The 14128-nt window shown below is 41.2% G+C and overlaps 1 protein-coding gene across 2 annotated transcripts in view; it reads left to right on the top strand.

The window, feature by feature from the left end:
* Nucleotides 1-413: 413 nt before the first annotated feature.
* The window catches only part of mtss1 (MTSS I-BAR domain containing 1), a 75718-nt gene continuing 62003 nt past the window's right edge, over nucleotides 414-14128 (top strand). For both annotated transcript variants that reach the window (XM_050037671.1, XM_050037670.1), the window contains exon 1: nucleotides 414-1191. In XM_050037671.1, the coding sequence (XP_049893628.1) occupies nucleotides 1120-1191 (72 nt within the window). In that variant the 5' untranslated portion in view covers nucleotides 414-1119. The remainder of the gene's footprint in view (nucleotides 1192-14128) is intronic.

The following is a 14128-nucleotide window of genomic DNA, read 5'->3' as shown; positions in this document are numbered from 1 at the left end:
TGTCATATATATATATATATATATATATATACACACACACACACAATGATGAGTCTGGGTAATATCTATGTTGATGTTATCCAGTGTGAAGTTTCTGTTTGGTCATGCGACAGTAAGAAGGGCCCATCATAGTAGCTGTAGTTGGGCCCCTCTGCTTAAGAGCTCAGTTTTTCAAGTTTGTAAAAACTTAATTATGGATTCTTTATCATGTTGGTATTGCATCCAACCACAAAGCAGCCTTTGGTTGTTTTTTGTTATTTGCAAGGAGACATTAACGACATGGAGGCACCCTCACTTAATACAAATTCAATATATACACATGTAGAGGCTTTTATTGTGAAAGTCTTGGCCGGATGTGTGCTAGCATCACTGTGGCTAACTTGCCGCGGTGCTCGTGGACACACTCATTCACTTTAGGGTCGGACTCCCATTGGAGTAACCGGAGGAGAACGGCTGCCTATCGTCTAAAAACTCGCTGGAAAACAACGTGAAATCTCTCGGATACATTCAGGAAACAGCGGCTGTGGGAGTCTGAATCCACGCTGGACACCAGATAAGATCCGTATTGATTTATTTTCGGCGAACTGATTGATCACGGACTGCGTGTTTTGGAAACGCACGCACACACAGTCACAGGTTGCTAGCGGAGTTAACGCTAACCTAGCTAGCCGAGTTAGCTAGCTGCGGTTAGCTGTGTTCTCCCTTCACCCGGGACTCCAACCAGCCGGGGTGAACTTAAAACAACTGTGAGACATTTTCCAGACAGTCTGCTGAATGATTCAGGCATGATGTGGTGTTTTTTGGGACGTTTATCAAGTTGGCCGGCTGGAAGCATCGGCTGACTGAAGCCTAGCGATAGTCTCTCTCTCTCTCTCCTCTCGACCTGGATTTTACTCCTCTGTGTTTTTTTCCTTCTTTTTTTCCACTGCTGTTTTTGGCTGTTTTTTTAAAGGTGGACTTTGCCCTCGGGGTGTTGTAACTCTCCCCTGTATTAAATCGAAAAAAGCCTCCATTGAGTCTTGAGTTGGAGTATTTCTAAAGTTGGCTGCAAGTTTTTTGGGGGGGGAGGTAAAAAAAAGTTTGGGAAGTTGAGGAGGATTTTTCCGAGCCTGTGGAAAAATGGATGCGGGTATAGAGAAGGAATGCAGCGCCTTGGGAGGGCTCTTCCAACTCATCATGAACGACATGAAGGTAAAAGAAAATCTGATTTAATAAGATTTTTATTCCTTTCAAATCATCCCAGCTCCTTGGTTTTCATTTTCTCTTTCACCTTTGCATGTTATATTTAAAATTTAGTGTGTCTGCAGTGCAGGTTTTTTTTATTAATTTGGACAATATTTTACATCTTTCTCTCAATCTTTCCAATTTTTCTTTGCCACTACTTTTGGCATCCCGCAATCACACCTTTCTTTTCACAATGTAATTATTATTTTTTGTTTATTTCTTCTATAAAAGTCATTTACTTTATTCTGAGTCTTATGTAGGCAGCACCACAGTTTTAAATCCAAAATAAAGCAGACTTGATGAGAGAGTGGGTGTATGACTGCTTCATACATTCTTAATGGAGATTTTCCTGCATTGCTTCACTTAATATTTGCACTTCCTTATATAATAGTCATATTTACATTTCTTCCTTCTATAATGGCTGTCATAACCCCATACTTCAGACTGGTTGAATCATCAAGTGCTGGAAAGCTTAGAGTAAAATGCAATTATAATGCTAAGACTAGGTGGAATTTAAAATAAAGATTCCCATAAATGAATGCTTGAGATACTTATAAAACATAGGTTATTATTGTCTGGATTTAGACTGAGTGGATGTGAGTGCTGGTGATGTTGATTGGGTAATGAATGAGCAGAGGTTAAAACTGGAAGTGGGCCATCTGAGAGGGTAACAGAGCTGGATGGGGGTGGATTTTACCAGCTGTGTGCTCTTTGATGTTTGTTAAGCAGGCTGCCCTTTGCTGCCTGTCTGTCTGTATGTATGTCTGTCTGTCTGTGTTTCACTGCTCTCAGATGTTCATCGTTAGCAGATTCGACTTTTCCAGTCGGCCCCGAATGCATCTTTTTTGTCCAACATAGGCAGGAAAGGTTCTGGTGTGTGTGGAGCCTGATGGATGAGACGGCGTGACCAATCTTACTGTCTGTTTGTAGCTTTTCACAAATATATTTGCCATCTGACTGTGCATGTATCTGACAAAAGCTAACAAGAAACCACAGTGCAGTTGAGTGATGTCAAACAAATAGTGGTAAACAAAGGATAAATAAACAAATAAAGGCACATTAATCACTGGTGATTTGCTGATTGTCAAAACCTCAGCCTGAGAAAACATCTACCAATGCAGTACTTTATTTAAAGTTTGTTACAGTTCAGTTGGTTCAGTTTTTTATACCGTTTACTGATGTATTTACTGTCAAATGTATTTTTCAGCTATAATGTCCTTCACAGTCCAAATAGTTTGTTAATAATTCTTCACAAACACATTTCAGGGACCCTTATCTGATTTTAAAGCTACAACAGTTTGGTAGTTAATCGATTCGTCATTTCGGAAAATGAATCAGCATTTATTTTGAGAGGTGTTTTAGTCCATTTTTCCAGCTTCTCTAATTTAAAGACATGCCGCTTCCTCAGTCTGACATTACAGTACTTTGGATATCTTTATTTAATTCACTTTAAGTCCAACACAGCAATTTTAAAGGAATATTTCACCCACAAAATGACAATTTGCCTTGTTACCTTGAATTCATGATGAAATTGTTTTTCTCACAGGCCTCCACAGAAAACAGCAAACGTATTGACTTATTGATTGATCGGGGACCACGTTTAACAACAGCCAAATTATCCACTTACACACTCTCACACAACTCATGCAGTATAATCCAAGTCTCATTTATCTAGTTGTGTGCTCAGAGCTTCCCAAACACGTGTTTTTGCTGGAAAAAAACCTTAGTATTGGAGTCTGGCTGGAGTATAGATGAAGTTTCATTTTCAGTTTTATATAGCAAGGTTGTCTTCATGAATTCAAGGTAACACAGCATACATTTACTGATGTACACACGGTCATTTTGTGGGTAAAGTCTTCCTTTAAGACATCACTTAGGGATTTCTGCAGTAATGATGGTAATATCTTCTGATGTTTTACAAACCTAGCAACTTGTAGATTAGTGGAGTAAATAATGCAGATTAATGAGTAATGAAGGTAATCTTCAGATTGGACAGATCGTGGCTGAGTGTTGACTTGCTGTCTGGAATACTGAACACACTGTGTTTCTGTCAAGATGAAAAAAATATGGACGCATCAATACTCCTGCATCGCATGTGTAACTGCTTCTGTGGTAGTCCTCTTTTTCCACATGGTGTAACATTCGACGTATAAACCACTTTGGATCTGATTTAGGTGGAATCATGTGCTTTTATTATTTACTACATCCGGCCTCCTGCAAGAATTTCTCTTCAGAAATCGTATTCTCATCCTCCACTTCTTTTTCTGTGAGGCTCTCTTGCACCAGTTTTACAATTCAGATTCACCAAACTCTCTTAACTGGAAAAACCCATCGTAAAGTTGCCTGATGAATGTTTTGTGTTCATGACACTTGGTCACTAGGATCGCCATATATCGCCTTCCTGCTCCCCTCCGTTTTTGTTGGGAAGTTCAAAAAGAAGACTGTCGCCCTTTTCACACAGAGATCCTGCAATATGGCTGCAACAAAGACCCTTCACTACGCGCCGCCCCAGTTTGTGATTTTTAAACAGCATGCTGGCGTTACGGAGGCAAAAGAAGCGTGAGGGGTGTGATGTGTAACACAGTGGTGTCAGCCTCCAGTGTGACATGTAACATATGTGTCGGGCAGTACTTTCTAAACAATAACAATGGAATGACATGACAAATATGACTGCTATTAGCTGCCTTTTAAATCTCCCTGCGATGGGTTGAATACATAACATAGCACATGTCCTGTCCTGCCAGCTATCCCTTTTACACAATCAATTTGGCGCTGTTATTCCCACCACTGCTGGCCTAGAGGCGAAACAAGTCTGTCCCCTAATTCTGTGATCGTACCTTTTATACAGAACGCCAAGGTGGAATGACAGCACGACATTTCTGCCTTGAACAGGAAGTGTAAAAGGGGGGTTTGACACTGCAGAGCTGGAAATTAGTATTCAAAAAGATGACAAGTTTAACAGTGTCGTATTAGAGAACCCAAAACTATTAAATATTAATAGCACAGCTGCTGGTGATGTGTCATTGGAGCAGTGTGCTGTACTGTTACAGTCATAAAGAGGGAATCGTGTGATGTAGCGTTGGATGCAAAAAGACATCAACTGAGAAAAAGATGAGAGACTGTTCAACCTACTGTGGGGTTTAAAACTGTTAACTGTTGGGTGCAGCAGAGGATGATACTAGAGAGTGACCTGCAGAAAGACCCTGAGGCAACTGTCAAAGTGACAACATATTTCAGCTATTACTAAACTGTAGAAGTTACTGATATGCCAAAAAAAGAAACTCATTAACCTGACAAGTCACGGTGATGACAGAACAGTAATTTTGCATTAAGTTTGTCTTAGTTATGCCTAATTTTAGTTCATTTTGGCCCCCTATTTAAACTCAAAATTCATTTAGATCAAGGCAGTATGAGGAGAAAGAAAGACTGCTGTCGATGACAGGTCTGGGCCTCTCCTAAATTTCATTCATACCTAAGAAAAAAATGTTAAATGCCACAAATTCTCTTAAATCAGTCAGTTTAACAACAGCTCTGTTTGTTCAAGTGGTTCTTGCGTGAGGCCAAATGTCCTATTATTTGGAAATGCAACTTATCAAACCACAGATGGTGATTCAGCCGTCAGAAAGACAGGAATATTGTGTAAGAGAGGATCTTCAGATGACTCAGAGTTTGCCAATTTATGTGACTGAATCAGGATGAAGGTTAAAGTTGTCTGTTAAACAGAACATCCAAGCAGATGGAAAGGTACCTGAGTTACCTGAGAGGTTAGAGCTCCACAAGATGAAGAGTTTGAGGAACATGAGGCAGTTCTCGTTCTGTTCTTGGATGTAACGTGATGGAACTTGCCGACATCCTGTGGTGAAGCCAGCGAGCAGTAGCACATGAGTCACTTCTGCTGTCAGATAACAGGGAAGAAAGAGGGATGGTTATGGTGGAGTGTGTGTGTGATTCAGAGCTTGTGGCATCACATCCTGGTATTTCACCAACATGGCACAAAACCAACGGGGGCACTCCTTCCATCTGCCCCACACACACACACACACGCACACGCACAGAGAGAAGTCATGTCTAATTAAGTAGAGAGTTACTGTTCAGATAAATCTCTCCTCAGGGCATCATAACACGCCTGTGAAGAGCTCAAACTCTGAATCAGCCTGTGGACGTGAAGACACAGAGGCCTGTTCCAGATTATAGGTCATTTCATGAATTAACCAAGCAGCCATTTAAAGGAAAGCTTAAGAAGATATTTTCGTATTGTTGTGATACAAGTTTCCACAAGATAACCAGCTTAAATACATTTCAGTAGACTGAGGTGTGTCAAAGCACCAAGTGATGAAAACAGATTATTTGTTAAGATCATCGGCAGCTGGCAGATAACATCTAACAGTCAAACAGCACAATGTGGACAGAGCTAACAGTGTTAACCTGGGGGGAAACCAGAGGGCGGGTACCATGCTTTTGCGATGCCGATGTTGGTCGGGATGCTGTATCAGCGGTATATGAGCGCTGTGCAAAATGCCAGCAGTCAGCCACCCAGTGGGACACACACACAAGCACTAGGGGCGCATTCACACCAGGGTAGTCCGGGGGACTTGGTTCGATTGGGCGGGGAATGTCGAAAAATTTCACACCTTTCCATTTGGTTCGGTTCACTTTCACACTGCACTTTTTAAAGCGGACCAAACCGCCTGGACAATGTCGCGCTGTTACAACAGCTGCTCGTTTGAGGGCGGTATTGTCCAAAACGACCACTGACCAGGAAGAAAAAAAGCATGAGGAAGAAGAAAACCTGGCTCATTGATTGGCCAGGACCGAAAATGGAAATCCAGCCCCTTCTGTCACGGACCTTAATATATTGCTGTCTCAGTTTTTTTTACCTTGATGCGACACTGAGCTGCCGACTGCTTAAATCTGCTACTGCCATCCTCTCGCTGAACTATTTAAAAACGGCTTCTCCTGGTTCGCCTTGTTGGCTATGGTTTTTTTTGCTTCTCCTGGTTCGCCTTGTTGGCTATGGTTTTTTTTACCCAGAATGTATTGCGCTCTACGTCACTTCCTCTCTTTGGTTCACTTCCTCTCTTTGGTTGGCTGGATAGTCCGTTTGCATTCCCACTGTAAGCGAACCGCACTTGCAAGTGAACCGAGACCCCCAGTTTTCAAGCGGACCAAGGTTCGCTCGTTTGGTCCACACCAGAGTTCAAATGAGCATTCACACCACACCAAACGAACTGAACTATCTGTGGAAGTGGACCAGGGTTTGTTTTAAGCGGACCAAATAGCGCCAGTGTGAATACGTCCTAACATGCATGTGTTGCCGGACTGTCTTCCATAACAACAAACAGAGAAACTCAGATTACAACAAACACACGAGGTAGGGTGAGTTAATTATCTGCTCAAGACAGCATTGCTTGACTATCTGTTTACACGACTACTAGTTTAAGTTTGGCTCATTTTGTTCACTGAAATTGTGTGTCAACACCCAACAAAATACGATATCACAAACATCAATTTGTTTTTTCACCCACATTCAGGTGACTATTTGACACTATTCAGAGAGAGAGGATCGGCAGTACACTTCTGTATCGTCTTGCCATCGTGGATTGGGATGGTGTTATGAGCAGTCACCCCGGAAATTAGCACAACCTACAATACAGTGACAACTAGGAATGCACAATGTTGAATTTTTGCAGATATCCAGTATGCTGATATGTTACAACAGCTGCATTGTGTTAAAGGCTATAATGATGGAGAAGGTCAGGGGTGGCAAAGGAAACTTAAAAATGTCGCCCAGAACAACGGTTTCCCACACAGCCCCTGACCGTCTGAGCAGGCTGTTAAACCAAAGGGTTTTTTTTAGATTCATCCGCTTTGGAGAGTTTTTAGGAGGCTCAGTGTTTGTGTAAGAAAGTGTTGGTGGAGTGTGGATGGAAGGTCAAAACACTGTGAAAAATATTTCCGATTTAGCTGGCTTCGTGTGAACGCACCCCCAGAGCTGTGAGTGTGGGCTTGTTTAACCCTGCAGCATCTGCTGGATCACATTCAAGGGACCAATATGTTTGGTTTTGTTGTTACACGGTGTGAAAAATGTCGACATCGTAAATATGGAGTTATCATAACATGCAAAGAAAGGTTACACTGGTCAAGAACAGAAACTGTAGGTGCAGATGATTTTCTGTTTCTGTCTGTTCATCCTAAATGCCTCTTACCTGTGGTGCTGTTTATCAGTCGAGATTGTTCTGGTGTGAGTTGCCGCGTGTTGGAGATACTGACTGTAGAGATGTCTGTGTTAACATCAGCAGGAGGAGAGCTAGTTAATGTTAGCTGTTAGCAGCCAGTGGCCGCAACTTACAGCTCATGGAGGTAGCATTGAGTTACGTTATGATACGTTCAAGCTCTGTTCAGTAAAAATGAGTATTGAGTGATGGTAAATGAAAATGTTCTCATGATGTGTTCAGTGTAATCTTGTGAAATGTACTTTTTGGCAAGACAGAAAAATACAGATGTTTGATATTACAGAGGCAATTATAATCTATTACATATATATAAAAAAGGGCTTTTGAAGCAGTTTTTTTAATGTGAAAAAAGGGTTATTTTAAAGGTTGTATCATAAATTTGTATAACTGAATTTGTGTTTATTCAAAGGTAGTGTAATGAAGGACTGAATGACTTTAAAAGAGTCAATTTTTTGTTATAATGTAGATTTCTTTATTTCCCTGGCAATAAAGGGGTAATAAAAAACAACAAAACAACAACAATATAAAACACTGGTATCGGTTATCAGTCATCGAGTGCATCCCTAATAATCAGCACTACAGGTAAGAGTGAACTGTACCTTTAAATCAGATGTCTGTGCTCTATTTAATTAAAGAATATGTGACAATCCAGTAGCTCTATAATTAAGCTATATTTTATATTGTTATTATAATAAATATTTATAATTAATTTTAAATTTAAATAGGCAAAGAAAGATTCCCAAGTGGTCAGTAATGTTTTGATGTGTCGTCTTTCTGCATTAGTAAAACTGATTAAAATGTAGATTCTAATCCTTGGCCTTATTGCATCCTGTCCAACTTCCTGTTTGATGTATGGAGCACGTCACAGCTCAGCTGAAAATTCCCCGTCCTGAAGCAGCTCCACGGGACCTTTAAGTTTTAGTGGAGAGAGACAGACAGCTTATTGATTTCCGTCTCAGCGATATCAGGTGTGACATTATGAGCCATCGACCTTCCCCACTCCTCCATCCTGACATGCTCAGTACGCTCCTTCACTCTCACTCTGTCTGTGTCATGATGTCTGCATTTTCTGTTCCATGTGTGCTCCACTTCTTCTCCAATTCCTCCTTGATTCCTTCTCTCCATTTATCCCTCTCTAACCTCACCAGCTCCTCCTGATAAAATTCACTGTTCACGAGGATTTCATGAATGTTTGAGTATTAGATTTATTCTCCTCGTTAACTTGACTTCAAAGGAAATTGTCGCTCAAAACAACCGTCGCTGTGCCCTCCTTCCTTCAGAGTGTATTAGGTAAAAATGTGTACGTGGTTATGTGAATGCATTCGTGTGCGTGCGCGCGTGTGTGTTTGTAATCTGTCCTGTACTGTGTACTGAAGGTGAACTGAGAATGAGATGGCAGCAGTGTGTTTAAGTGTGTGTGTAAGTGTACGTGTGTGTGGAGAATAGCAAATAGCTTTCAACACTGAGCTGCAGCCGTGTTCGATTTCTTCATGGACACACTCACACTGTAGTAAACAGTGGTTATGACTGTGTTACTGTGTTTTATAATCAGTCTTGTCTATATATAATTAACTGTGTGTGTGTGTGTGTGTGTGTTTGTGTGTTTTCCCCACACACAATTTTGCACTTACACACACATATATACAAAAACACACCCTGCAACTACAGGCCATAATGTGATGTGATGTTACCAAGGCTTAGTCACATCAGTGATATACTTTATAGTTCCTGATAGTGTGTGTGTGTGTGTTTGTGTGTGTGTGTGTGTGTGTGTGTGTGTGTGTGGGAGTGGTTGATTTCAGAGAAGTCTCACTGCTGACAGGAAAATAGGCAGCCTGAGGTGAATGTAGGCGTGGACGGACACACACACAGAAGGCACGCACTTCAAATCTGGCCAACAAACACATATTACAGAAATACACACATGGCAACACACACATGCAGAGGTGTGTCTGATAAGGACAAGAGGAAGGAGGGATGAGTTATAAAAGGAAATAAGGGAACATTTGAGGAAATACAAGACAGGAGGAAGAACTTGAGACAGGATGAAAAGATGAGGCAGAAGGAAGGAAATGATGAGTTAGGAAAAAAAACGAGAAGAGAAAACCTCACAAGGATTATTAATTGGGGCCGATCTGGGAATATTTTAATCAGAATTAGTGTCAGGTTTATTTCCAAGCAGATTTTCACATACAGGGAATTTGCCTTGGTGTTTTGGGGCATTACAATAAACAGAGTAAGAGTGAATGAAAAGTATAAAAAGCAAGCACTGCAGAAGTTAAGGAACATAAATAAAATAGAATATTTTAAAAATATGTACAGTATATTTGTTTTCAAAATAAAAGAGCTGTACATTTTAAAATCATGTAGTTTGTACATGTTTTTAATGAATCAGTATTGGTTAAAAGAAAGCCGATCCAACTGAGATTTGGGTCAAGCAGCTCCTGAAGAACAAGCACTTATTGCAATGTGTCATACATATTTAATCAACTGTTACGTAAGATGTACTATATTATCGAACTCGTTACCGTCAGTGTGAAATTTGAATGTCTCTGATTGGGATTGGGCTGAAAAAACTTGATTTGGACATCCCTGTTAAACATATCTGTATTTTAAAATGACTGTATTTGTAATAATGCACATTATTAAGCATCCGTAGTCTTACTCAACATTATGTCGTGTGATTTACTCCACTAGTTCTGATAGGGATAGTAAGTTAAAAAAATATGCAAGGTTGTTTATTCTTGTTTAATCCTTATTATTGTATTATATCTGTTTTTACCACCATTTAACTTAAGACTATGACAGGTTAAAGGTCATCGGACTGACCAACTAAGGCCAGTTGAGTGGCTAAATAGCATGGGTGGATGATAGTTAAAGCTAAGATGAGATCGATGTATTGTTCACACTACACAACTTGCTGTCTTGTAATCGGGAGTCTTGAAGTTGTAGTTTTCACACTACATCAATAAGCAGCAAGATCAAGATCTTAAACCATGAGGAATCCCAGATGACTTTGTCAGGTGCGAGTTGACCCATACTGTGCGTCAGGCGGGTTCCTAGAAAATATCACAAAGTGACAAAGCAGCATTTTTATTGAAGTTATTAATGAGTCCCAGAAAGATTGCATGCAATAGTCCACCTTCCACATTCTCTTCCACCTCTCTCTCTTTTACACTCACACCTTGGAGACAACCGCCGCACGCAGTCCTGTGTCTTGCTCTCTCATTGCCTGAAGGCTGCTGACAAGGTCCCTAACAGGTCCAGATATTTAGCCTGCTAGGTGCATCTGTGACCAATCACGTTCATGTGTAGCGCTCGAGCCAATCTGCCTCTGATTTGGGCTTTTGTTCAAGAGCTCCAAAAACTGTAGATGACTGGAAAATCAGGGATGAAGTTGTGTAGTGTGAGCAAGGCATGAAGGTAAAAACAGCTAGGATGATGTATAGTACGTACACTGCTGAGCTGAAAAAACATCATAGGAGTTGGAGTTTTTTTAAATGCAAACAACAAATAAATTGTTTAACTTTGCTGAAATCAGGGAGGTTGCCACTTCTAATATTACAGGCTGTAGCAGTCTTAGGATAAATTGGGATATGGTGAATAGTAAAGCTCAACATTTCACTTTTTCGGATGAATTAAACCCCTATTTAGACATTTTATTGCCAAAGCTCACGGAAAGGAGGCTGCTGATATCAGGACTCGGGCTCTGTGCCGCTGTCACGATCAAATAAATAAATAAGGAGCACACTGCTTGTGCCCCTCAAACTCAGTTAAAGATGGCTGCTTCTTTCAGCTTCATTTGAAGGGGCCTTTTAGATCAGACAGATCCGCCCCGACGTGTTCAGTCTAGAAATACGACTTTGGAGACGCAGCCAGAGACTTGAGCTGTGTGTGGAAAGTTTGGAAGGAAGGCAGAGTGATGGATGAACGTGAGTCAACAGGTAGAGTGAGATGGAGGTGATGAGACGGTATGGATGACTGCAGCTCAATGGAGGGTGTGGATTTACAACATCATTACCCACTGATGGAGCTACCAGCAGGAGCTGCAGTTTGAGGACCATGAGGGTTGTTTCAGGTGGAGGTTTTATGAACGAATGTAAAAAGGAAGTTTGAGCTTTTAAAGGCAAAATGTGGTTGTTGAAAATTTGGAGATATGCTGGAAATAAGTTTGCCCTTAAAAACAGAGGTATTTATCACTTGAGCTTCAGGATTTGACACATTTGACTTGCTTTATTGTAGCGGCAGTGTTTTCTCATGCTGATCTAAGAATTATATTAAATGGAGGTTCAGATGCATGACGAGTAAGAGACTGAGTGACACGACCAGAGACAGAGGAGATACACAAATGGTATGCAAAGAAACCGAAATAGACAAAAGTCACATGGAGATCAGCTGCTATCTACTTCCTCTTCTCCACACCAACAGGAACCCATGGCAACACTGTGGCAGAAAGATAGATGATAGAGAAGAGGGAAGGAGAATGGAAGAAAAGAAACAAACACTTAATTCGTAGTAGTTTCATGGTTTGGACATGAAACTACTACAGACTCCACATTCAGCACACATTCACTGACATCACTTTGAGTCTGATTCTTCACAGAGAACCATGTGGGAAGTTGCAAGACAGTTACCCGAGTTCAACTTCATAAACCGGCAATCAACCTCAGAAACTTGAGGTCACCACCATGGTGTCATAGATGCACATTCCCAAAAATGTGTTACTCATCTGTCGGTGTTTCAAATGTTGACAGTGATATCATCCCTGACTTGAACAACTCAGTGACTATGCTGATGAGTCTACAGAAACGGACTTCTTAGGACTGTCGGTTGGAGGTTGAGCATGAATATCAGTCAATATGTTTACATGGCATTAGAGAATTCGATTTATTGTGTCAGTCCAACTAAAACCGGATTTTTGAAACATGTAAACATGTTAGTCCAACTGAAATCGTACTAAATATAATTTCTCAAAGCCAGACTAACACACCCAGAAAATGCTGGGCGCTGAATTACTCCTGTATGTATTTATTTAATCATACCTTAACTGGCCGAGGCGCTCAGCACATGCTCCACAGTTTCCACCCTGGGCTTTGACTTGGAAGTCGAATAGCATTAAATGTATAGCAGAAGAAGAAGAAGCTGGTAAAAACATGAAGAAATCTACATCCAGAACCGTGCATCACTGGACAGACGAGGCAACACAGTTTATGCTGTGTCTCCACGTTCAGAGCTGTAAAGTTGTCCACCCTCATACCAGTTTTCCACTAGCTAACCGTAGTGAACTTCTTTGTCGATTGTTTGGTCTGTGATGTAGGTCAACTGGAAAAAGGCCCAATGCTAACAAGCTGACAGCGGACATATCGCCACCTATCATAGCATAGTAGGACGTACCTCAGCAACAAGCAGAAAAGTGTACTTGCATTATGATGCTATTATATCATCATGATATCAGTGACATAAAATGGTCTAGAAATGACAATACCTTTTATCGCGATTATTTCTGGGACTATACATCGTCAAAAAAAGTAGTTCTTGTGATAGGCCTACTCTACTGTCATCTCTGTAATAAAGGCATGATGTGCCCTGAAAATACTTAAAATACTAACAGTGGAAAGAGACATCTCCCACTACTGAAGAATTCTGCTCACAATTCGAAGATAAGACCTGCAGTCCTTTACCCCCAATTTCCACATACTCCGTCTGCGCCGCCTTTTTATCGCGTGATTTCGCTGTTTCCACGTGTGAGCTTGCAGCTCCGCTACATGGTGCAGTGCTCCAGAAACGCATCCAGTAGGCAAGGGTACGCGCTGTCGGTCGCTCCAGATCCATGGCGCTGCGTAGCACGGCACAGATGGAGTATGTGGAAACTGGGGGTAACACGCAGGCAACAAGCAAGTTATCCTTGAGGGAGTGATTCAGCCTCTTCTATCTGACCTCTGACCCTGAAACCAAATGAACAAAAGTAATATTGGTGGAATTTGGAGACTTGAAAGAGTCACTGACAGTTCACATACTGGTGACAAACTCAGCTCATTGTGGATATTTTAGAGCTTTCTTCATTTAAAACGAGAATCATATACATTTTTTAAACTATTAAAGACTGAAATTGTCCCGAAAACAGTCTTGTTTTCCCAGCTCAGTGCCTTTTTGACCATTCCATTTAGAACTAGCTCTTACTCTTGTGTTTGTGGATGGCCATCTCTATCATCTTCCTTTGTGTGTCTAGGTTATCATGCTACAGTTCCACAAAGTCTGGCTGTCTTTTAGCAGTCTAGTTGTTTGAGGAATTTGCCAGTGGTACTTTATGTCTGTCGTTCTGCTGCTAACCTGTCTGCCTGATGACAGAACAACAGCCAGCGTAATGCAGACCCGAGGTCCAGTTGACCTGTCCTCCGTAGACTGCTGCTGCTGTAGAGAGAAAGAGGGAGAAAGCAGTGTAGAGATAAATCTTTAATTTCTTTACTCAGCCTCACTGCAGGCTGCACGACTTCAGCTTTCACCACAAGATTTTGGTCTGGAAATCAATTGACTGAGCCGGGCAGCTGGGAGAGCTAAGAGGTGACTTTCTGCCTCTCAGATACACTTAACTTTGAGAAGAAATTAAGTATTGAAAAGAGAAAAGAGTGGTCTAGCAGCTCCTACACCATGACGTGAATGGGAGTGATCTG

Source organism: Epinephelus moara, chromosome 24 (assembly GCF_006386435.1).
Source record: "Epinephelus moara isolate mb chromosome 24, YSFRI_EMoa_1.0, whole genome shotgun sequence".
In the NCBI taxonomy this organism is placed as follows: Eukaryota; Metazoa; Chordata; class Actinopteri; order Perciformes; family Serranidae; genus Epinephelus; species Epinephelus moara.
The sequence above is the reverse complement of the archived record's forward strand: the minus strand, read 5'-3'. Positions and strand labels throughout refer to the sequence as shown.